The 26,714-nt window shown below is 31.9% G+C and overlaps 1 protein-coding gene across 2 annotated transcripts; it reads right to left on the bottom strand.

Annotated features, from left to right (window-relative positions):
* Window positions 1-24,789, bottom strand: LOC139513295 (nuclear receptor coactivator 6-like). 2 transcript variants are annotated; one of them, XR_011662422.1, is made up of 6 exons: window positions 24,261-24,608; window positions 6,781-6,857; window positions 5,041-5,138; window positions 2,813-2,938; window positions 859-2,036; window positions 1-612 (listed from the first exon to the last, which is right to left on the bottom strand). XR_011662422.1 is itself a non-coding variant. In XM_071301660.1 (5 exons), the coding sequence occupies exons 1-5, from the start codon at window positions 24,306-24,308 to the stop codon at window positions 1,759-1,761; spliced, it is 627 nt and encodes a 208-aa protein (XP_071157761.1). In that variant the 5' UTR covers window positions 24,309-24,789; the 3' UTR covers window positions 1-1,758. The 2 variants fall into 2 exon arrangements, 1 of the variants encoding a protein (XP_071157761.1); XM_071301660.1 differs by having other exon boundaries at window positions 1-2,036; window positions 24,261-24,789.
* Window positions 24,790-26,714: the final 1,925 nt, after the last annotated feature.

Genomic DNA, 26,714 nt, shown 5'->3' with positions numbered 1-26,714 from the left:
TAAGGATTTTTGTTAACTTTAATAGAAAAATATCTTTGTTTTTCACAAATATATGAAAATCAACAAGAAAATGAATCAACAAATATTAACGAATAAATGCATCGTAGAAAATAATCTTAAAAAAAACGATAAAACTGAACTGCGCTAAAATGTACTTTCAGTACACCTTCTAAAGCCTTCATCATTTCATGCAATGCTTAACATCCAAAATATTTCATAAATATAAAAGTAACATAAACTATATCATAAAAACTTTAACAATAAAATTATCACAGAGTATATATCTTTAGTTTCATACTAGAATCAATATAATGTTTAGGGTGGGGTGGGGGTGCTGAAAAATATATACACTATTTGAGGGATTTGAGAGCAAAAACATTGACTTCGTAAAGGTTACATTGAACTTGTTTCAAAAACATTAATTTAGACTCCGTATAATATTCAAAACATATAAAGATAATTTGACTGTGTGTGTTTTCATCATTTTTCAACATTTTTTTTATTTACAATTACCACATTCATGATATTGCAGCAAAATAAAAATCTAAAAATATGTATCAAAAAGATATACTCATTAATATGAGATATGACTACGGTTAAGTATTATTTTGCCTGAAGATGCTAGCCAAGGTTTACGACCCAGTCCCCTCTTCTCGTAACCCTTGGGTAGCGAAGATGAACATAGATATAGGAAGATGTGGTATGAGTGAAAGTGAGACAACTCTCCATCGAAGTAACAATTTATAAAAGTAAACCTTTATAGGTCAAGGTATACAGCCTTCAATACGAAGCCTTGACTCACACCGAACAGCAAGCTATAAAGGCCCCCAAAAATTACTAGTGTAAAACCATTTAAACGGGAAAACCGTAAACATTTATATTAGAAAAACATTTTTTTTAATACAATAACAATTAGATACATTAATACGCGTCTGGCGTACCAAATCTTTGATGAGTTTTGATGACTTAATCGGAAAATAGAAAATGACTAGTTAAAGAAACACATTAATATAAAACAAAATATATGTCTCTGAAAATAATACTTTCTATTTGTCCATAATTCACTATCTAACTTAAATGCAATCGAAAGATTTACATTAAAGTAATAAGTAATAATAAGTACAGCAGCAAATAGTCAAACAATGTCAACACCATCGAATAAAAAACACTTTTTACAATACTTCACAAACATCCAAAGACAGATTTAATAAACGTTTGAATTTTGAACTGAAAAACATAATAAATAAAAAGCGATTTGAAAACATATTTGATTACACTCAACTACAATGCAAAAAAAGAAAAAGTAGAAAAAAAGTCAACTGTTTCGATATAATACATGCTCCTTATGAATTCCATTTATACCTACTTATCACCAATTGTATGGTAAGGCAATTTGCTTTAATGCAATGTCAACATAGCATTAAATTATGTTTCACATATGTTAGGTTGCTCTTGCACATTGTATATATGAATATACCGTGATACCATATATACAAAACTTAACTCTGATTGTTTAGAATTGCATGAATTTCACATAATTATTTTTACAATAAGCTTTTACTTTAAAAGTCCTACATCATCAACAACTTACAAAAAATGTATTAATTACTAAACAATTAAATACTTATAATCATTACAAAAATTAAATACTTTTAAGTTCTATCACAGAAATGCAATGGTCAGCAGGCGTTACAATATAAGTTCTCGTTGTTCCATTTAAAACTGTTTCAATCCCTTACCGAAGTGAGACACGTGAAATCACCTAGGTGTTGGTTGTTGTGGTTGTGTTACTCTTGTTGGGACATGTTGTCTTTGAGACTGACCATGAACTCGTCCTGTTTGAGCTTGCTGACTTTGGGGCGGAACCTGGTTCCCTGGCGGGGGCTGTTGTTGCCTTTGAGGGTTAACTGAATTCCGTGTGGGTCGTGGTTGACTGGCCAGCTGTTGTCGCGGTGGTTGCGGTACTGGACCTTCTATATATGACGGAGGGTATGATATTGTACTGACATCACTTTGTCCTCGATTATTATGATATTCTACAAAAAAAATGATTAATCAACATGTTTTTATAAATATGATATACATGTAATATATGACAGAAAGGAAATATTTATGATTAGGGACTGTTTTTTTAAACATATCATATAACACACTTTGGGACCTAATGTCTGATGGTAAATCAATTAATCAGTGTTATCAAACGTAGATCAAAATTATCCCTTTAAATCATGACATAACATACATAACATTTTGTCTAAGACAACATATTGTCGGGGAAAAATACTATGGTCAAATGACGTTAAAATAATTTTTAATGAGTTCATAACACAACCAATTTCACATATATATTTAGTTGTAATATTATTTTTATTACAAAGTAATTTCTTTTTGGCATCTCACATTATAAGTTAGGAAGTTATGATCCCCCTTTAATTTGGCATTATTTGTGTTGCAACGTCAGTTTTAAGTGTTATGTATGACAGTTTTTCGCATATACGTTGTTTCTAGGAATTAAATATAATTAAAACTTAGACACATCTAGTTGTAGAACAATTGGATCCTAGGTTGCAGCCAATATTTTCCTAAACTGTTTAGGTCCAAAATATGCATACAATCGTCATATTTTGAAAACTTTACCAGAATGTGCTGTATTTTGAACCTCCGATTGACTGTTATCAAGGGAATCGCTTCACATACCATTACCACTTTGGAAAAGAACAGAATTGTGGTCTTGGGATAACGTTAAAGTTCAATGCCGTGTTTTGCCAGAAATGAACCTTGTCCTTTGCAATACTAAGTTAATTCCACTTACGACTTATTAATCTGTAATCTGTTACATAACCCGGGGGAACAGGAAGACTATCTTTAATAGCATCATCATATGAAGGTGGTAGTTGACTAGGGACGGAATAAGGGGGTGGATTCTGTGGTCTAGCAGCTGAAAATAAAGAAAAGATTTATTAAAAAACAATAAAACTCTATAGGAATGTTCCCTCATTTACAAAAACTTGTCCCTCTTTGAATTTTGTCGAGCAAAAATCTATTTTTCAGCTTAGTTATCAACAATATGTATACGATTTCCTTACCGAAATTACTCATTTCTTGTACGCTTCATAATAGTTTAAGAAAATCACTTACTGCTGAAAACAACAAAAATGTATCAATTCTGTATGCATTTAAAAGTGTGGAAGGTTGTAAAACAATGTCTGCACGTCCATTTAATTGTGTTTTTTTTATTGATCAGAACCAATCATGTCAGTATTGAATCACTGGTTAAATGACCAGTGGTAGCGACAGTTCCAATCATGTTAGCACTGAATCACTGGTTAAGTGACCAGTGGTACCGACAGTTACGATATCTATACGAAGAAAACCCGATTATCTTTTTATCGTTCTATTACTGGTCGTTTCTTTCTCGCATTGTGACGTCGCTGATAACTTCTCCTCTCACATTGTGACGTCGCTGATAATGCCTGGTCTCGTTTTGAAATCTTGATACGAGAATTACGGAACAACAGAGCAGGGTGATATAGGAGGAGGGAAGGACGATAAAAGCAATTATAATTGCTTCGTACGGCTCACTCGCCAAAAAGGTTCACATTTTGGCTCGCGGCTGATATTTTCCGATATCAATGTGTAGAAAACCCGATAATCTATACTCATCTTCGGTGGATAGTTGTCTCATTGACAATCATACCACATCCTGGTTTACAATGCGATGTCAAATGAAATTTTGCCAAGAATTATATATATTTACTATAATAAATTGTTGTAAACTATGCTTTATATATCTTTATCTGAGAGGCTTTTGGATCCCAGATTGCAAATTTACTTTCAAAAAACATTTGATTTAGTTCGTATTCAGTACTTCAACGAATCATCTGGTAATAATATCAGCCAACATGCAGAAAAAAAGTTTGCAATTAGTCAACATAAAATCAGTCTTGCAACATCATAAAAGAAAAAAAAATCATAAAAGGAGGTCATGCTAAGGTCTTGATTATAAAGGGTCAACTTTTTAGTAGTAATATAAGTATTATATGGTAATTTCAGTCTTCAAATGTTTTTGAAACTGTTTTTGGATATATTTGTTACATCGTTTTGACATTCCTGCCTCGCTAGTAGTTTGAAAAGCCAAAAAATATATCAAAACACGTGACACATGCTCAAAAAGGAACTTGAATTTGGGACAGTATCTGTTGTTTTTTCAAGACTCTTTTCTTCAATAAGAAGACGGTATGGTTTATAATATAGGGAATGCTTTGAAGATCGACTGCAATCGAGGCATTGTTTTGCTTAGCAGGGCACAGTTTGTTTAATGTCTTTAATGGAGCTTTTTAAATAAGTATTAGATAAACGTGTCTGAAAAGTAGGTTCCTACAAAACAAAGAGACAAAATTTATTTAACATTTGCAATTTATTTATAATCATAATTTGCATTTGAATTTTGAAGAGTACAAAGTGTACATTACTTAAGTAAAGAAATGATACCAGACGGCACAATGCATACCCTGCAAATTAATGGCTTAAATATTGCTGAACAAATATAAAATTCAACTTCAAATTTGAAAGTGATCGATTTTTGGGTTAATTTCAAAAGAAGAATTCATTGCATATTTGTTAAGCTTTTATTTTATTGAATTGTGTGATAAATTGGGTTTTGTTTAAATATTTAAATTTAAATGCGAATACCATTATTTTCGTTTTTTTTCAGGTAATGTGATATAATCATCATAGATAAAAAAAAAAATCATTGCCACAGTGCTATTGAGGATATCGATTTCCTCTATAAGTACTAGGGTTCTTATGGTAGTGAAACTTTATCTAATATCCCATATACGCAGATAACGATAAAAATAATGGACAGTTTTTTTTACATTAAAACTGTGTAAATTGTAGTAATTCTCTACTTTGTGTTTCGGAAGAAGAGGAATATCAAAGACAGATCTCAGACTGAGAGGAACTAAAATCTTGATTAAGTTTAATTTGACTAAAAATTTACAATTATTCTATTCTCTAATTGATATTTGTTCCACATACCTGATAATCTTCGTACTCTCGTCCGATGACGAGATTTGTGTTTGTAATAGAATACCATTATTGTGATTAAAACAGCTACAAATAAAGCTAACGCCACCCTGTGAAAGAAAAACAAAAATGATTACGTATAGTAACTTAGACGTTATACATAACTGCATAAATCTAAAACTAGTTTTGAACGTTCTCCTCTGTCACTTTCCATGCATGGCTTAAAAAACCATCACATAACAAAGAGGAAATATATAGTTTTATCATCTATGGAACTCTATGATATAAGAGTACATTGTTTCATGAATTTTCAAATATAAATTTCTTATGGTCAGGAATATACTAAAAGATAAAAATCTTTCCAGAATAAGTCAGTATGTTAAGCATTAGTGCAATAGGTTGATAACACATGTAATCAAGTATACGAGCAATCTTAATTTAGGTGAAGCGTTGGATTTAAATGAAACAATTTCAGGTCATCTATTATTTACAGAAGATCAATGTGTTGTTGGTAACAAATCCTCAATGGATCCTGAGAAGTCCGACCTCATTCAAAAGTACTCATTTATTGTGATTAAAGTTAATGAACCACAAACTGGAGCAAATGCTATTTCTATAAACTATGGTACTACCATAGATTATATACATAAACTGTATTTTTTTGTTTTGACAATGACCCGTCAAGAAAAGAAAAAATGAGGACATGCATGGTTCTACATTATAATAACCGGTAATAGATTCACGCTAAATAGCGTCTGTCAAATAAAAGTCAGACGACTAGAAACTGATCACCGAACCAAAAGATTCGCAACACTCAACTGTGGTTGAATGGGGAGAATCTTAATAAAAACAATAGAATGTTGGAATACTTTACCAAAATTTTTAATTTTACATCCGGTGTTTTTAATAAAAAGTATGAATCGCTGAAATAGAGGTTGTAAAAAAATCGTCTGATTTTGTAAAGAGCCCACTTTTGTGTGAGGAGAAAGAGACCAAACATTAACATTTTAAAATAATATATGAGAAGGTGACTCTTATTCCAATCACGTGCATTATACTTATTTACACACAACATAAAAAGTTTTGCTGTCAATTCCATAATGAAATTAAATTATCTGAGTTATCAATTTTCATATGGCTCAGTTTAAAAAAAAAAGGAATCAGACAACACAATTCTGTATTTGTTACAATATTACATGTAACAACAATTTTTTTCTGAATTTAAATGAAAAGTTATAAAAATGAAACGCTATTTGAATATTTAATTAAAGATCTTGATCGATTATCGTCTGCTGATTTTACAATCTAGGATGGCTGTAGACACCCGATCCATATATTAATCCCTGCCTATATCAGTTATGGAAGTTTGTTATCAAGTGTACTGGGTTTTTATTCGAACGCTGTTTGTATGTGTTCGTTCGTGTTTAACACTCCCGGTCTTTGTTCTGTCTCGTTTTTATATTGTCACATAGGCTTAACTTTATAGTAATTATGCTTTCTTAAGATATTCAATATAAAGAACACTAGTTTTTAAGAAGGGAAGTATCCGTATTAGGTTTTAAATTACATCGTATGAAGACGTTGCACACTGTATACTTAAACAGTTATCACTCTTAAAGAAACTAAGAAGGGCAGGGTTTCGAAATAGCCACTTAACCTGCATACAAGAATATGAACCAACACAATTAGGGGAAAGTTACTTACCATATATACCAGAAGGTATACCAATACGATTCTATAAAAGTAACTTACCATATATACCAGAAGGTGTACCAACATGATTCTGACTGAGAACCATCACTTTTACCACCACAACTACAACTTATTTCCTGAAATAAACAAACACAAATTTAAAACAGCAGACATAAAGTTATGTTTAATCCCAAGTATAGTTTCACTGTTTTATGTATTTGTCTAATAAATTAAATTTTTATAAAAAAAAAACACACACTAGTAGTACTCGTGACTTAAATTGCACGAAATTCAGTGCGATAGGGTTAAATACACTCAATGTTGTCAGTTAAATTCTGGAGAATATTGGATACTAGATAGTATCACATCCAAATGAGAAAGATACTTTAAAGATTAAAAAATAAGCCAAACAAAGATGTCATCGAGATAAAGACATATACCGGCTAAATAGATTTCATTAGAGTCTTATATTTCAGTATAAACAAACTATGCAAATTATTACTAAAAGAGACTTTTTGTAAAACATTTCTGCATAATACTAGTATAACTAGGCATGGTGAAAGTATAATCCAATAAAACGCCGACCTTTCGTGGTTTTATGTTTAATATGGACCGACTTTCAGAACTGTGCGACCTGTTTGTGTAAGTTATTCTGACTCTAAACAAGCCTAAGCTTAGCATGACAAATGTAAAATAATTTAAAGTAAGAGAAAACAAACTGTCTATAATCTGAACTTAGAACATTAACAAACAAAAAAAACCCCAACCAAAACAAATATAAAAGACAACAAACACTGGACCAAATAGGCTCCTTGTCTGTGCAGCTCAATCCTTCACATACACTTTGATAGTGGTGTAACAGCAAAACATACTGTAAATTCAATTAAAAGGGATAGAGGGATTAACTCATCACATCCACATGTGAAAAGGGATAGAGGGATTAACTAATCACATTCACACATGAAAAGGGATAGAGGGATTAACTCATCACATCCACATGTAAAAAGGGATAGAGGGATTAACTAATCACATCCTTATATGAAAAGGGATAGAGGGATTAACTCATCACATCCACATGTAAAAAGGGATAGAGGGATTAACTCATCACATCCACAATTAAAAAGGGATAGAGGGATAAACTCATCACATCCACAATTAAAAAGGGATAGAGGGATTAACTCATCACATCCACATGTGAAAAGGGATAGAGGGATTAACTCATTACATCCACAATTAAAAAGGGATAGAGGGATTAACTCATCACATCCACACGTGACAGGCATAGAGGGATTAACTCATCACATCCACAATTAAAAAGGGATAGAGGGATTAACTCATCACATCCACACGTGAAAGGGCATAGAGTGATTAACTCATCACATTCACATGTAAAAAGGGATAGAGGGATTAACTCATCACATCCACACGTGAAAAGGCATAGAGGGATTAACTCATCACATTCACATGTAAAAAGGGATAGAGGGATTAACTCATCACATCCACACGTGAAAAGGCATAGAGGGATTAACTCATCACATCCACATGTGAAAAGGGATAGAGGGATTAACTCATCACATCCATGGCGTGAAAAGGCATCAACATAGACAGTAACTGAATAACCAACTATACAAAACTTCGACTAAGACATTTTGTAATCATTGAAACCTAATTTGAAGATAACATCAACTAATAAAAAAGACCATGCATGCTTTATCAGACTTAGTTAATTAAATTATTAGGTTTTAAGTTTCTGTTTGTTTTTTACTATCGTGTTAGTGTGACAAATTTTATTTACAATTACTCTCATTGTTCCTTTTATCTTGTATGTTAAATGAAGGTTGATCAAGGTTAGACGGACAGATCCAGAGGACGTTGCGCGGTTCCAGTTTTTCGTCGCAAATATTTTTAATATAAAAAAGTTTAGAAGATAAAATAATGAAATCGGTTAAACCTTAGAATAATAAAGGTTGTAGATTATCAGGTCACGAAAAATGATGTCCTGGGGTCGGCTTAGATTAAATCATAATAGAAAATATTAAAAGCTAGATTGATCACAGTATTTCCAATATAAATATTGGCTATTGATAAAATCATGCAATTAAATTTAATAATTTAAACCAAGATGAGCTCGGGGGCTCACTCATTACATCTCCCAACAGTGTATTCAGTCGTTACAAAAGTCCCAACCGATGCGATTCCTAAATAGATATTTAATACATTCACAAAACAAACACATAATACGTATAATAGGTTTATTCCCGATTGTCCCACTTTTTCAAATTTTAGAGTTCTGATTGTCTGACATGAAAAGTTCTGATTGTCCCACAGTAATTTTTTTTATGTGAAATGTTAAATAAACAATAGACTTTGTGTTTATTTTGTTAAAATGACAAGAATTAATTATTACCTTTTCAAAGTATTATCTTTGGATTATATCCATTTTATTAAGTAAAAGATATGATTTTTTTTTTAAATTATGAAATTAATGCACTTTTCATTCAATAATATAACATTTCGTATCTAAAAACATATCTAAAATGTTACTTTTATTTATAAAGCAAATACAAATACCAACATTTATAATGTTTGTTTTGTTTAGATTCTAAATAAATATTTAAAAAATTAATCCATCAAAAAAAAAAGAGTATTCATAGATTTTATATTTTTTGTTTAAATTCTAAATAATGTGATTAATGTCCATCAATCTTTGAACAGCTGTACACTCTACATGCACTGATTGGTGGAGAGATGTTCCCACTGGTTTTTGCACTATTTCCTGGAAAGTCAGAATACATCTATACCAGATTCTTCTCACTACTGAAGACTGCTTGCACCCGACGCCAGTTTAAACTGAATCCGACAACTTCCTTCAAAGATTACGAATCTGTTGTACAGAATTCGGTCAGAACATCTTTTCCTGGAATTAATATCAAAGGCTGTTTTTCCCACTTTACACTATGTATTTGGCGTAAAGTGCAATCAACAGGGCTCGTCACAAACTACAAAGGGAAACCAGACATACACCAACTGATACGCAAGGCAGCAGTCCTTCCATTCGTACCAACAGCAGAAGTAGAAGACGTCTGGTTCCAAACGGGAATAGTTGGGAAATTCAGACCCAACTGCAAATACTACCCCCTTTGCAGATTACGTTACTACTTAATGTGTTGAAGCAAACAGACAGATATGGAATCATTATCAAACAGAAGGACTAATGACAACACACGGCACTGAGAAGGATGACACAGCGGCTTGAAAAGATGATCCAAGTGTCACACCCAAACATATATACACTACTAAACTACATCAAAGAAGAACAGGCATTTAACGAGATAACTCTTATCCAGTACCATGCTGGGGGAGTAAGACCTACAAAAAGAAGGAAGTATACCAAACTCAACCAGCGCATTCAACAACTGAAAGATCAACTACAGAATGGTGATTTCACTGTATTTCAGTTTGCAGACACTGCCTCCTATTTGTAACATTTTGACACAGATTTGTTACAATTTTATAATTATGCTTTAATGATATACTTATGTATTTTTTATTCTTTATTGTTGAACCTTCTACAATAATTGTGCTTTTTATTATCAATTGTGTTCTAAAATGCTTGATTGAAACCCATTATCATACTTTAATGAAGAAATGAGTAGACTCAGTGCTTGATATCTGATATTGTAGACTTTACATTATAGTCTATGTTTGCTGCTTTTTCATATCAATATGTGCAAAATAAAATATTTTATTTTATTTTATGTTTTTTTTTCATATTTTACAAGAAAATGATTAATTACCTGTATTTACCTACTTTCCATTATAAAACAGATTAATCACAATCAAAGCAATTCCCGATTGTCCAACAGTTAAACTTCCCAATTGTCCCACAATCATCTTCCCGATTGTCCCATTTTCACTACCTTTTTACCAGTAATTTCAAAAAGTGGGACAATCGAGAAGACACCGTATAGAAGCAGAAATAAAATACACACAAGATTGCAAATATTACCATAGAATCCTAATATTTTGACTTCAATTTCAAAATATCTAAATATTAACAGCTACCCCCCCCCCCCCCCCCCCCCCAAAAAAAACAAACACAAAAACACAAACAAATAAGACTACATAACAAGATATAAGGAAATAAACTCGATGAAAATAGAATGGCAAAGACGAATCTATTAAAAAATATGTCCCTGTAAATGTGACGAAGGGAGTGTAGTGACGCATCGTTCTACATTTTTAGTTATATATATATATATATTCAAGGTCATAAGCGCTTGTCTCACAGAAAATAATGTAGAATCAAACTTAAGATACCAACGCAAAACCGCCTACTAAGTGTATATTTTATGTATTGTTCTGAATCATGCAATTATTTTTCTTGTCTCAAATAAAGTTGTCTCCAATGAAGTAATCGCGTCAAACTTTGTGTACGTGGCAATATAAAAAAGAAGATGTGGTATGATTGCCAATGAGACAACTATCCACAAAAGACAAAAACACAGACATTAACAACTATAGGTCACCGTACGGCCTTCAACAATGAGCAAAGCCCATACCGCATAGTCAGCTACGTTTAGGGGCAGGGGCGCATTTGCTCGTTACTTTTTACGGAAATTATACGCAACACATTTGACACGATGACATTATGCTACCATTTTTACACGAGTATGATATCTGTTTTTGACTATAACCTTTAACATTCCTTTTTAAAAAGTTTTTAAATAGACAATTTGCAGACATAAATATGAAGATAATTTGTAAAAACTGTAAGTGGCATTTACTTAATGTGATCTCAACCATGACCGTCGAGTAACATTTAGAGACGGTTACATGCAGTATCGTACGATATAGTGTTCTCTTCAGCATCAGCTGTTGCATTTAAAAAGCAACAGGATATGAAAAATAGCAAAATTATAATTCTGCTTTTACCAACGATCATCAATAGATATAGGAAGATGTGGTGTGAGTGCCAATGAGACAACTCTCCATCCAAATAGCAATTTAAAAAAAAGTAAACAATTATAGGTCAATGTACGGCCTTCAACACGGAGCGTTGGCTCACACCGAACAACAAGCTATTAAGGGCCCCAAAATTACTAGTGTAAAACCATTCAAACGGGAAAACCAACGGTCTAATCTATATAACATAAAAAATGAGAAACGAGAAACACGTATACATTACATAAACAAACGACAACTAAGTACTGTACATCAGATTCCTGACTTAGGACAGGTGCAAACATTTGCAGCGGGATTAAACGGTTTAATGGATCCAAACCTTCTCCCTTTTTCTAAAACAATAGCATAACATCACAACATAGAAAAACACACAATAAAATATCAATTGGCAGGCTTAACTCAATCAAAAAACGTACATTACTAAACAATAAACGAATAAATTTGATCTGTTAGATATCCTTTGAAACTCTAAGTTATACACACAACTGCAAAGAAGTTGCTGAACAATACAAAACGTTTGTTCCAGAATTATACAGATTTCAACAATTTTAGAATTGGAAGATATATATCAAGCATGATTGCCAATGAGAGAACAATTCAATATATAGACCAAAGTACAAAGATGAGAACACGTATTACTAAATGCCACCTAACGACCCTCAACAATAACTTCACTGATAATCTTATAAGAATAACCAGAGACATATAATACATGTACATGAAGTATATGCTTCTGGCATAACTGAACAGAGAGACATATAATACATGAAGTATATGCTTCTGGCATAACTAAACAGAGAGACATATAATACATGAAGTATATGCTTCTGGCATAACTAAACAGAGAGACATATAATACATGAAGTATATGCTTCTGGCATAACTAAACAGAGAGACATATAATACATGAAGTATATGCTTCTGGCATAACTAAACAGAGAGACATATAATACATGAAGTATATACTTCTGGCATAACTAAACAGAGAGACATATAATACATGAAGTATATGCTTCTGGCATAACTAAACAGAGAGACATATAATACATGAAGTATATGCTTCTGGCATAACTAAACAGAGAGACATATAATACATGAAGTATATGCTTCTGGCATAACTAAACAGAGAGACATATAATACATGAAGTATATACTTCTGGCATAACTTAACAGAGAGACATATAATACATGAAGTATATACTTCTGGCATAACTAAACAGAGAGACATATAATACATGAAGTATATACTTCTGGCATAACTAAACAGAGAGACATATAATACATGAAGTATATACTTCTGGCATAACTAAACAGAGAGACATATAATACATGAAGTATATGCTTCTGGCATAACTAAACAGAGAGACATACAATACATGAAGTATATACTTCTGGCATAACTAAACAGAGAGACATATAATACATGAAGTATATACTTCTGGCATAACTTAACAGAGAGACATATATGCAAATACTAATAAATATAAAACATGTTCGTAGTACACCATAATGATGCTACATATGAAAAGACTAAAAATGGGGTGGATTCAACTTTTAACAACTTTACATGAAAACTAGTTAAAATATACTTGAGATACTTGAGACTCCTACTCACTTTATAACTGTCTTAATAAAATAACATGAAACTAAAATCAATGAAGAAAACTCAAACAAAAGCAGAAACATTTTAATTCAAGAAATGCATTACTGTATATGTTATCGACTCTACGATTATTGAACCAATCCATAGTTACAACAGGATAATTCTTTTGTTTCATGATATTATTATTCAGGTACTAATTCAATGTGCATTATAGGTAGATGTAACTTTCATAAAGCAGTGTGGTCTATAAATGAAGCAGAAAAGTATATGGAAACACTTGGTGCAGTTGTTAACAACGAACATTTAAAATCATTTAATAAAATATTCACTTAAGTCAGGTCGTGATTTGTTACTTTTGATTTGTGTCCCTTTTTGCTATTTATGGATCCATTAAAAGCTGACTATACAGTGTCGGTTTTACTCATCATTGAAGGTTGACAGTATGATCTGTAGTTGTTTGCGTCTTTGTTCTTTGTTAAATGGGGATAATTAAAGCAATTAAAGCCATCGTCTTGGTCTAATTTTATGCCCGCGTCACACTGTCCCGATTTTTACGCGGATGGCAACACGATTATGGAAATTTTCAAAATCCGGACTGATCGTATCCAGATCGGGCTATTCGTAGTGCCATCTTTAACCATCGTAGAATCATCGGCCACTTTTTCTAGCCTTCGGGGACAACTTCGGGAAGGGTTCTAAATTTTTTAACATGTTAAAAAATACTCGAAGGTGCGTCCGATGTTGAGGGTTCGTATTGAGTTCGTATTACCATCCTCACCATCGTAATGTCACCGGGAATGCATCTTTGAACATCGTATTGTATTCGTGTTTCCATCGTTTCCATCGGGCAGTTTTGACACTACGATGTCTACACGAATGAATCACGAAGCTACCCGAAGGTCTTACGATGGCAACACGACTTCGTGAAGACCTCGTAATCCCGTCGTGTTGCCATCGAATAAAAGTACGAAGCCGACAAGATGGAACTACGACGGCAATAAATCAAGCTAAATGTAAGTTAATTTTCGCGCTAAAATACATTTAAAGTGCCATGCGTGATATGCACTGGTCAGTCTAGATCAGTCTAATACGACAGTTAAGAAAGACCTTCACAAACCATGGAGCTCATATCATATGATTCTATGAGAACAAGAAAGGCGACAGCGTTGTTTCTATTAATTCAAATGGAACAAGAAGAGCAGCTATTACAGGCTCAGGATTTACTTTTACGAGTAAAATATTATTGTTTGTCAATTTTTCATATCAAGTAACATAATGAAAATCATAAACGCGCCTCGTACACCAACACTGTAGGTACACGTATATAGGGAAACCAACTTTTTCTTCATTATTCTGATTTTTTATGTATCGTCTGAGTTGTTGTCACACGAATGTTTACTCCATAACCATTTTGTTTTCTATATGTCATATTTTGCCGCATTTGTTGCTTTCCCCATATCCTTCCTTTTGTCTATATTATTATGATATTCTCCTGGAAAGAGCTCTTTTTGGATAAAAGGGATCAACGAACCCATTACCTTACCTTTAAGATAGATCAGTAAACATGGGCATAATTATGGGTGATTATTCAGACTAGTGCACACATTTTACAGTTCAAACAAGGCAATGCCGAGTGTGGCATCCCCTCGTATGTAAAATATTCCTCTTCCTCTCCCTGATTTTGGTGGCATTATATGCAGAGACATAGAGTCAAGTTTTACCCTTCAAGCCCACGGTCTTCCGTCTTATGATTAAACCAGAAATTAAATGTACAATATAATATATATTCAATATTGATCAAACAATTTAAAAAGCGTGATGCCTTCGGCATATAATTTAAATGCATCGTAAGCTGTACACGACGTCTTTTAGACATCGTATGGCCATCGCGCCATCATCGTAATCCATCGTGTAACCTTCGTAATCCATCGTGTAGGCTTCGGCTGAGATATGAAGCTTAAATACCCGTCTTCGGTTAACCTTCGTATGTCCATCTTTTACTATCGTATATAATTTCGGCACCATCGTATAAACTTCGTTATTCATCGTACTTGCTTCGATCACTTTTTGATATTTTAACGAGATCGGGACCAACTTCGTACGAACTTACAATTTTCGCATTCGGGTGTCAATCGTATATAAAAATCGGGATAGTGTGACGCGGGCATTAATATTTTTAGATGTTTTTGTATCAATATTCTCACTTGTGGATATAATTCCTTTAATAAACTCTTAATAAACACACGTTAACTTATGGTTTGTTAGATTTGCGATTCTTTTGGATCTGAGCCATATAAAAACTCAGGCCAACCGCAACATATTCGATACTTTAATCTTCAATATATCACAATTATTAATATAACAGCCTTCATTATCGATATTTCATTTCAATACCACAAAGGAATATAAAGAATTTTACCAAAATATTTAAAAGAAGAGAAAAAAAAAAAACTGTCAACATACATGTTCCTTTTGAAAAGGCAACAATAGCTATACAAAAAATAATCTAAACTAAGAAAATCGATTGGCCAACCAGAACAGTTAAACAAATTGGCCCATAGTATTACATGTACTTCGCATTTCCTCCTACGTAAACCAAAAAAAAAATTATCATGATAGAATCGACAAGTATTCATATCCTCATTGTTTTATAATGCATAGTTTATCAGAAAACCATCTAATATTTGATGTAAATCAAAAGGCGAGTTTCAACATCCGACTCATCTGAAGAATAAAAAACAGACAAACAAAGACAGATACGTCTCAAATAACATGGTCCAGATAGCCGGACTTACCAAAACATGGCCTAGATAGCCTAAATTGGTTCAGACACAAAATGTGGTGAGGTTAAATTAGCTTTACGTTCGCACAAACTTCCTAACTTCCATTTTTTTTTTAGACCAAACAAAAGATACCAGGAATACCCAAACAACTGACCAATACAACAAAAAATTAATATCACGACGTAGACAACACAATGGACGTAAAACAAAGAAAAGAAAAACCACGAACGACACATGTTTCAGATAGGATGAATTGATACAGTCACAAAGTCTCTATATAATGAAAAGCGTACTAAACAAAATGGGTTCGCTGCTCTTTAAGCTTACAAAGAACCCAAGCTGTTGGTTTGCAACTGTCGTTTGAGAAAAGACAAAAATCAGAATAAACAGATTTCTCGAGTGGATTTCTCAGTATGAAAATAAGAAGATGGGGTATGATTGCAATGAGACTCATTAGTTTATACATTTATTTTCATTGAACAATGGAGATATTGCCAAATGTGTTATATAAAAAGGAATATTTAGCTATAATTTCATTTTATTAATATTCCTCGTGTATTTCCAATACTCCTCTCCCTCATTACTAACCATGTTACTACATAAACATGTATTTTACTTCCTTGTATGATATTTCCATAATATGTTATATTGGTATCATGTGAACTTAGACAATATCCAGAGAAGTTGTATCTTTCATGATTTAATGATAATCGTATGGTAGCTTTCCAAGTTTCCTTCTTTTGTCTCTTTGTTGCATTAACAATAAACAGTTTGTTTTATTCTGAAATATTCATTATATGCCAACTCGTCAATAACTTATCTGACGTTTACGAAATTATCATTAGGAATTAGCAGAATGTATATTCTGACCTTATGAGCGCAAACTGTCAGTAGTTAGTTTTAGAGAAAATCTTCAGTAGACATCAGTAGAATGTATCATCTGACCTTGTGAGAGCAAATCGTCAGTAGACATTAGCAGAATGTATCATCTGACCTTATGAGCGCAATCGTCAGTAGACATCAGTAAAATGTATCATCTGACCTTGTGAGAGCAAATCGTCAGTAGACATCAGTAGAATGTATCATCTGACCTTATGAGCGCAATCGTCAGTAGACATCAGTAGAATGTATTATCTGACCTTATAGGCGCAAATCGTCAGTATACATCAGTAGAATGTATAATCTGACCTAATGAGCGCAAATCGTCAGTAGACATTAGTAGAATGTATCATCTGACCTTATAAGCGCAAATCGTCAGTAGACATCAGTAGAATGTATCATATAACCTTATAAGAGCAAATCGTCAGTATACATCAGTAGAATATATAATCTGACCTTATGAGCGCAAATCGTCAGTAGTCATTAACAGAGTATATCATAGTAAAATACATGTGTTTCATCTGACCTTTTGCATGTTATTGCAAACCGTCAGCAGGATACGGCGTTGTTAACATTATTGTCAAAAGCGGGACACGAGAGTTTGTTCCCATCGTGTTTGCCTCAAATTCAGAGAAAAGTGTTTACAATCTTTACTATTTGATTTATCATTTGATTAGTCCTGAAATTTCGTATGTAAGGTTGAAGTATTATCAATGATATTAAGGTTCCACTAAAGTCAAAATATAGGACACTTCATAAACATCTAAACTTTGCCTGTATTTTTCAACCTATAATGAATAAAGTCATAAACCATGAGAACATATGTTCATTTAAACATACTTTATACATACACATTGTGTAAATTGTAAATAAACTTGAAATTGTTATGTTGTGGCCAAACCGGTTCTTGGGGTGAACACTAAATTTTCAAAAAAATCTACAGGCCTGCAAGACGACTTAATTTGCTTAAAATTGGTATGGACGAATACTGTTACATATAATGCAGGGCAAGCGGGAGCTGATTTGTCACATACATATGTTTTAATGGCATATTTGTCCAATTTCTGTATTGTACCTTCGATATTCGTTCACTTAGATACATAAAATTAACTGAAACTCGAAAATCAATACATTTTATAAAAAATCAACATGCGCTTGCCCTGCATTCCATGTAATAGTATTCGTTCATACCAATTTTAAGCAAATTAAGTCGTCTTGCAGGCCTCCAGATTTTTTTGAAAATTTATTGTTTACCCCAAGAACCGGTTTGGCCACAACATAACAATTTCAAGTTTATTTACAATTTATACAGTGTGTATATGTAAAGTATGTTTAAATGAACATATGTTCTCATAGTTTATGACTTTATTCCTTATAGGTGGAAAAATACAGGCAAAGTTTAGATGTTGATGAAGTGTCCTATATTTTGACTTTAGTGGAACCTTAATGCCAGAACTACTTAAATTAAAGCTGACCACATATTTTAAACTAAGACGGTTAAACTTTGACATATATAAAGGAATTAAAACAGCTGAAATGGAATAATAAACAAGCATAATCTTCATTATTTCTGTTTTCCCTTCATAAATCACAGTATGCATATGTTATTTTTGTCGAAATACAAATTGTTTTCTGAAATGGCCGATTCAATCGCGAAAAAGGATTTAAAAACGAAAAACAGTGGTACTCCGAGTCCACGGATAATATATCGTTTATCTGCAACTACACTTACAGATAGCATTGAAATTTAGATTTATTCACATTTTCATTATTGCTGGTTAACAAATTTTGGAAGGAATACATACATTGATAATTTATTTATGATATTAGCTTTCTATTCAGTTTGAATGAATAGTAAATACATCTATTCCATGACGAACAGTAATCATTTTTAAAAGGTTATTACATTACAGGCAGATCAAAATAAATAGGTTTTCTCATTTTATATATGGGAATTTTGCAATTAAAGACAATTGTGATTTAGTTGTATTTAATTTGGCTGTTCGTCTAGTACATTTAATTGATATACAATAATCAAGAAATAAAACCGAAATTAACGTAAAATAAACAACCTTGTGTATGTTAATCTTGGCATATGTGATACAAACACGATTCTCTTTATCATATGACATTATATATAATGTTTGAAAAGTATGATATTACGATTCACGGTAGTTTGGTTAATCAACTGAGTGTTCGTTATTTAAACGTCTAGTAGCAAATATTACATGCATGTTCTAGACGAAAACAAATTAACAATAATTACAGGTGGTCCTGTAATAGATGCCACCGAGATAAGACTCGATGAAATATGGACTGCCACTTGAAAATATTCATGGGTATATTAGATAGGGACAGACGTGAAATCCGATAAGAAAACAACTGACAAATTCGTCTACATGATGTATGCTAGCTAACCTATATTTTCAATTTTTCAAGCTGATAATTTTTGCTTCATCAAGTTTCTATCTATTTATTATAGTTTTTAAGATGAAATGCAAACACGCAAAAAAGGTCATCTACTGGACAATTGATGAGTTTGTCAATGGTTTACTTATCTTCAGTTCTTATATTACTGCGCATTTTAAAGTTTCAAGCTATCTATTATATTTTTAATGGTATTAGCCAAACACACAAAACATGACAAAATTGACAACTATCGGCATCAAATGGCAACCAATCCAATACTCAGTCAATATTGTGGATGGCACACATCAGATATAAAAAAAACAAGGTAAATAATTGTAAGAGTGTAGCTTTTTTTCTCTTTTGAAAAATATTAGTACCAAGTTCTATATTGTACGGAATGTACCAATCAATATTTAATTTCCAACAAACAACGTCATTGTACCCTAGTTTCTCAAACACGCCTCCTTCGGTTTTTAAAAAGAGTTCTGGGTTTTAAAATCTTAAAAGTTTTGCCTCCAAATCTTATATGTCGGAGGAGGTGACATATTTCGTATCTTACGGTGATCGGTTATTTTGACTAGAAAAAGGAAATGGCTACCATCAGTTTAGTCGTATATACGTGATGATGTAAACAGTGTTAAACATGCTCTTTTATCATTATCATCTCCATATCCGAAAGATCAGCTAAGGAAAGATGATTGTCAGACGGAAAGGATTTCGGCTGAAACCAGGTCAATAAATCATATACCACTTATCAGTTTCGCACGTGATTATCCATAAGTTGGTTCAAATAATTGTTTAACTGGTGCAACATAGATTTTTCTTTGGCGCAAATGAAACCAAATTTCTCGCAAATGCAAAACGCCGCAGAATATGCAATTCTAAACTTGTTGCAAAGAATGTATAACAGTTGACCGTTTGACTGGCACGCGATTATTGCTCACATAATAAAGGAAATGAGGAGAACAAAGCGCCTTCAGGAATAATAATATGATTATTTTTTTCCGAAACCCGGTAGTTTTAAAATTTTTTTAAACTAAGGAATTTAAGTGTATTTGGTATCTTTCACCACTCTTTTATGTAGTTGAACTTTTAAATAAGCATAAAGTCTAGACAGGGGAAGGAAATATGTAAATCACAGTGGATATCTTTTTTTCTTTTTTAGTGATGTTTTTTGACCGAAAGAAATCAATTGAAAATTCCTTCTGTGAAGTTTAACTATTGATCAAGAAGTTAAATAAGAGGACTTTACAAAGTTGTTAAACTTCTACGAGATAAAGTGAAATATCACAAACGTACCGTCGTTCAAACTACTTTAAATGAATTAATATATTATGAAGTTAATACAATATGAGGGGAATTCTTCTGGTATTAAAGAAAGAAAATATTGAGAATCTTGTTTTCGATTAAGGTGTAACGTGATTATAATTTTTAATACCCAAAAAAATGTTGATTAATGTGACCTTTAGATAAATATAATGTTGTCCAAACTTAAACTTAATATTGAATTAATAACATAATACATATGTGTATTGTATATCTGCCAACACTATCATTTAAGCACACTATTGTTTTTGCTTTGTGTTTGGTAAACAACGTAGGTTATAATAATACTGGTATCAATGCTAGTACAACAACACTGGTCACTGGGTTGATGACCAAGAGTCTTGTATCGTTTATTGTAGTGGTATCAACAACACACTTATTCTTCCTTTCGTTTTGAATTGAGAAAAAAAAACATATTCAAAATAACAATCGGGTAAAAATTACATACCCGTATTATTCAAATAACATTATGCAGTAACTAAAGACATTTTAAGATATGGTACTTCAAAAATGATTTATATGTTGTATGGAAGGAAACGCAAATATTTACATAAATCACTATTAAAGATCAATATCATAAAGAAATTTATTGTGTTCTCGGTACGAAAACAAGCCAGAATTAGCATAAAAGCCTCTCGTAATGGTCGTAATGTATTTAAATTCTATGTTCCTACAAACATGAGAGTTATATCAAACATTTTTAGTAGTATTTTGACCTTGCACATCCTTATATTTCAATGCCAGCTGGTGTATACTACAACATGTAGTCAATGTTATTGGAGATATATGAATGTGTATAACATTTATGTACTACTATGCTTTGTAGCTGCTTATGATTAGTATCATATTTAAAACATCAAATAACCAGTCTATTACAGTATTTTCTTTCTATCAATAATTGATTACAACTATATATATATATATATATTACATGTATATTTCATGATGACCATCTTGTATTTCCGATCAGAAATAAAATGCACCTGAAAGGCACATAACGGTTCATCTTTTGATATTTAACCCGTTACACAATACAAGAATGACTAACTTGAAAGTATTCAAATTGATTTACATGGCAAACGATAAAAACACCCAAATTATTCCCGATTACGTCAATATCGGCAAATAAAGACTACAACTTTAAAATTTGTTAAGTTTGCGAGATAAAATCTATTCACGCATGTAAAGAAGCCTGAAAGCAGTTTTGTTACTAAACAATTAGACAAACTTTAAAACAGAATATGTAATGTTGAAAATAAATACTTTTGTGTGATATTGTTTTTTCTATGATTTAGATACTACTGAGGTATCATTTAAAGCTATATTGAAGACCTGTGTGAATCTATAATAATATCATAAATGATAAACCTATTATCATAACATTAATTAAAATTTAGTACAGATTTTAAACTTGAAAAATGGAAACGGGGAATGTTTCAAATAACAAAACAATAAAAGAGCAGACAACAACCCAACAAAATAGCAGACAACACCAATTGGTCGTAAACGCAGCGAGGAAATCTCGTACTCGGAGTCGGGCTTCAGCTGGCCCCTAAACATCAATGAATGCTACTTAAGTGAAATTGATGCTATTAAACGCCAAAACATATAAATGAACCAAAATAAAAAACACACAAAACTAACAAAGGAGTTTTCTCTTTGTAATTTGCCTTCAAGCTGTACGATATATAGCGTTGTATTATTTGGTCTTGGTATGTCTCCTACATGGAAACTGCATTTTGTGATAAACTAATTATAGCTTAGTTTCCATTCGAAATTTCCATTTGATTTTGACTTTTGAAATACAATGCAATTAAAACCATAAGAAATACTAACAACAGATAATATCATACTATCCAAAGTTTTGCAGGAAACATTTAAAAAATATCAGTACGATAGCATCCGAAATGATACACAAATAAGTTTTAAATGGAAACATGTAAAATATCGTTACATAAAGCATGATGAAAATGTATTTATCTTATGAGCAAACATTCGATAAAAACCACAGAAGTTTAAGCTCACACTTGACAACGATAGACAGGATTTCTCAATCTACACAGCACAAAAGATCAAACGCAGTATTGTTTTCTGTCGTTTGAAGTTCAATATTTTAAGATAGATGGAAGAGCCGCCGTTGATATCATAGTTTTCAATGTTTGAAAAGCAACCACGTTACCTTTTATTTATACATTTTGTATGCATACAAAGTTTCATCAGACATGTCATTACGATAAATACAAAGTTTCATCAGACATGTCATTACGATAAAATATTGTTACTTTGGGGGATCACATATGGTGATAAACCTTTTTCTATGAGAAGAAAAGAATATTGGTAAACCCTCAAAAGTAAAACAGACAATTCTAAATTGAGGCAAACTATAGACAAAAGGCGAATAAAAATGATAGTTTGATAAAAATATTTAAAACTGAAAAGTATATCTAAGAACGAATTAAAACAAAGACAGTAAAATGGTGTTCGGTGGGTAAATCTACTTGATTATTGATAGATTTGTTTTTGAAAAGGGGGCATTGTAAACGTGTGTAGAAATATGTGCAAATTCACATATCTTCTTATGCAAATTATAGCGTTACTTTAGTAAATTAATCATATTTTCAGCATTTGCTTTTACTTAATTTGGGTTCACTGCCTTGTTTTGTTCTTCCCTTTATAACGTCATGTTTAAGGAGTTTATTTTTGCTTTAATATACGCCAATAAAAAGAATGGGAAACAATAAATATTAGTTATATGAGATTTTAGTTTTTAATCCGAGTTAAACACGATATAGAGATTATAAACTAGTAAACGAGACATGATAAAAAAAATATCAAAGAGGAAAAGAATTTTTGTAATTTACCAATCAGTATGTATGTTAGATTACATGTGTTGTTTGTGTGGATAGTGTATAAACTTTGTTATTTGTGTTGATTTATATGCTCTTTATAGACCCTTTGATTACGAATAAAGATATATGAATTTATAACGAATAGACAATGTGATTATAAACATTTGAAGAACAATTAATGTATAATCTAGACAAGAGACATGTAACAAAAAAGACCCAAAATACAACATCGACATATATTAGACCATGGATTGTACTATACAGAAATTCTCTTCCTGATTTCAGCAATGATATGTAGTTTGTCAAGATACTATTATAAAGCAAATTTACATTCAAAGGTAGGCAAACAAACTTGGCGCTGACTTCAGACGATGTTGTCTGAATGGAATACATATGCAATCAACATACGCTACGTATGATTTGATTGATTGATTGTTGGTTGCTTTACGTCGTATTAGCACAAAAAGGCTATATCGCGGCGACGTATATATTTGAACAAGTGCCCGTACTTCTCGCGAATCATTTTTATGCAAAGCAAAAGTCACCTAACGATATAGGCCTTTTTACAGTAGTATGAGGTGTCATTTGTGTTGACAATAGATGGAATATAGATCATACTATACTATACTATATATATTCATCTTAAGATCAAACCAACAATTCATGAACCAATAAGTGGATTGTAAGACTCTTGAATGTATCTCTATGTTAAAGTAATCAACATACCTCAATATAAGATAGACATATCACAATAAACAAATGGGTTACTTCCATTCTATAATCGTAAGAAACATTGTTCTGACATTCATATTAATCCAGTCTTCATTTCAATTACTTGAAAATTAAATGAAATGTGTTCCTATTAAATCTATTTCTGAAGAAATTAAACTTCTTATATTTCACACGTATGTGTACATAGGTATATACGTTAGTATTATCGTGACAAATTCTAACAAAGTTTTATGGTATAAGCAAAACTTGATACAAGTTAGGACGCACAGTGCCTCCTATCTATGCTACCAATTTCGCAACCATTTAAAAATGTCGGTTCAACTGTATATACCTGTGTAAATCAATAAATCAATTGAAGTTTTTGAATTGTATAGGTAGATACGTTCTAGCAAGTCTGGAGCTTATTTAAATCTTTTAAATGTAATAATCTAGGCCTTGTGCATATCAGATTATTAATGTAATAATGTACAATCTACCTGTCCTTTAAAATGGCTTTCGTTTCTGCAATATACAGTTGCTAATTGTAAACAAACGGATTTATTTCTTCATGCATTGAGAAATATTGATAAAAGGTAAAATAATAAGATTATACCTCGAGCATGATTATATACAGGGCATGAAAGTAAGAAACTCATCAGCTATCGATTTGATGTTCGCAGTATTAATCGGAAAGAATAGTTGATGGGCCTAATCTTAAATGTGTTGCTTTAATTGCCAGTAAAATTAATTATTTGATACAAAAGATCACTGCACCTGGTTTTTTAAAATAAAAGCATTAACATAAAGTTGTTTCGGACATATATACATGTGCGTCCAGACTACAGACACACAAGGTTATTGTGTCAATCATTATCAGACACACGGGATTAATGTGTCAATCACTATAAGACACATAAGGTCACTTGGAAGAGTCTGCGGACCTTGCTCATTATTGCTTGATAAAACAAAATATTTCAATTATGTTTTTGCACATGCATATTGTTTTCTATATCATTATCCTGTTCTTTCTTTCATTTTGAATAATTGTACAGAAATGCAAAAACAGTATCATTGAAAAGACGCATGTTACATGTATTAAAACGGTGCGTGCAAATCCTCAATCGAAAAGCTCCTAAGAGCTTATGGTCAAATGTTTGTCAATATGCCGAATCTAAATAAAGTTTTATTTCTTTCCGCACTATGAAGCAACCTTTGACTATGTTTTGTTTTTTTTGCTTTGTTTGGTTGATTTGAGTTTTCGAGCGGATTAAAAAGGTGAGTGATAATCCAAATTATCGTCCATTTTATGTGGCTACCTATATCACAGTTTGTTTTTCATTTTTTGGTAAAATGAATGTTTGATTTTTTTCCCGGCGTTCCTGATTTTAGTGATATATATATATTTTCTTTATAACAGCTTTAATCTTTGGACATTGTAGACTTTTCTATAGCAAAATGTGAATATTCTTAATATGTTTTGATTCTATGTGAAGTTGGAAATCTGAATTTCATTTTTTCTCTCATTGTTTTGTCTGATGAGCATTTAAATTTTTGACAGGAAACGCAAAAATAACGTTAACATATTAAGCATTAATGCCACACCATGTTGGTTAGTTGCAAACTGTCTGTGACCATTTATAAGGTAGATTCTTAACCAGGAAATACGTAAAAGACCAATAGAACAAGAAAAATACCCACTTACTCTCATTACAAAATATAACCAGAGACATGTATTATATGTCTCTGATATAACCAAATGGTGAAAAACTTTATTAAAATTATAAGAAAACATTGGAACAATCTACAAAAAGACAAACAATGCAATTACATTTTTACCCAAGTGTCTATTATATCATATAAACGTAACAAAAATATAAAATATTACCCTGGGAAATCAGGGTAACAGTTGAAAGACTTTTGAAAAAAGACCTATGCTTAAACAGTTTTAAGCAAACAATCCCGATACACCGTTAGCGATATAATTAATCTGAATTACATAGACAACAAACTTGTGAATATGAGTTAGCATAAAACGATGTTAACAGATATAAGAAGATGTGGTATGAAATTTATTATGTATGTTGGTTGAAGGAACCGCATTATTATAATGACAAGAGTTCTAGAGACTAAGATATTATTCTGTTGAATTATTCATCTCATGAATATTCATTAGTAATTTGCATATTAATCTCAATGTGTATTTTTGAAATCTCCGTGTGTAATTAACAATTCTCAGTGTGTGTTTTTCAATTTATTTCATCTCAGTGTGTCTTTTTAAAATGTCAGTGTGTAATTTTAATTTCTCAGTGTGTGTTTTTCATTTTTTTTAATCTTAGTGTGTAATTCTAAAATCTCGGTGTGTAATTTCGATTTCTCAGTGTGTTATCTTAGGTTTTTTAAATCTCAGTGTGTATTTTTTTCGAAAAAGGGTTTAAACATAGTTTTGACGAGAACGGCTTGCCATAGATC

The sequence above is a fragment of the Mytilus edulis genome, chromosome 2 (genome assembly GCF_963676685.1).
Source record: "Mytilus edulis chromosome 2, xbMytEdul2.2, whole genome shotgun sequence".
NCBI classification, from domain to species: Eukaryota; Metazoa; Mollusca; class Bivalvia; order Mytilida; family Mytilidae; genus Mytilus; species Mytilus edulis.
The sequence above is the reverse complement of the archived record's forward strand: the minus strand, read 5'-3'. Positions and strand labels throughout refer to the sequence as shown.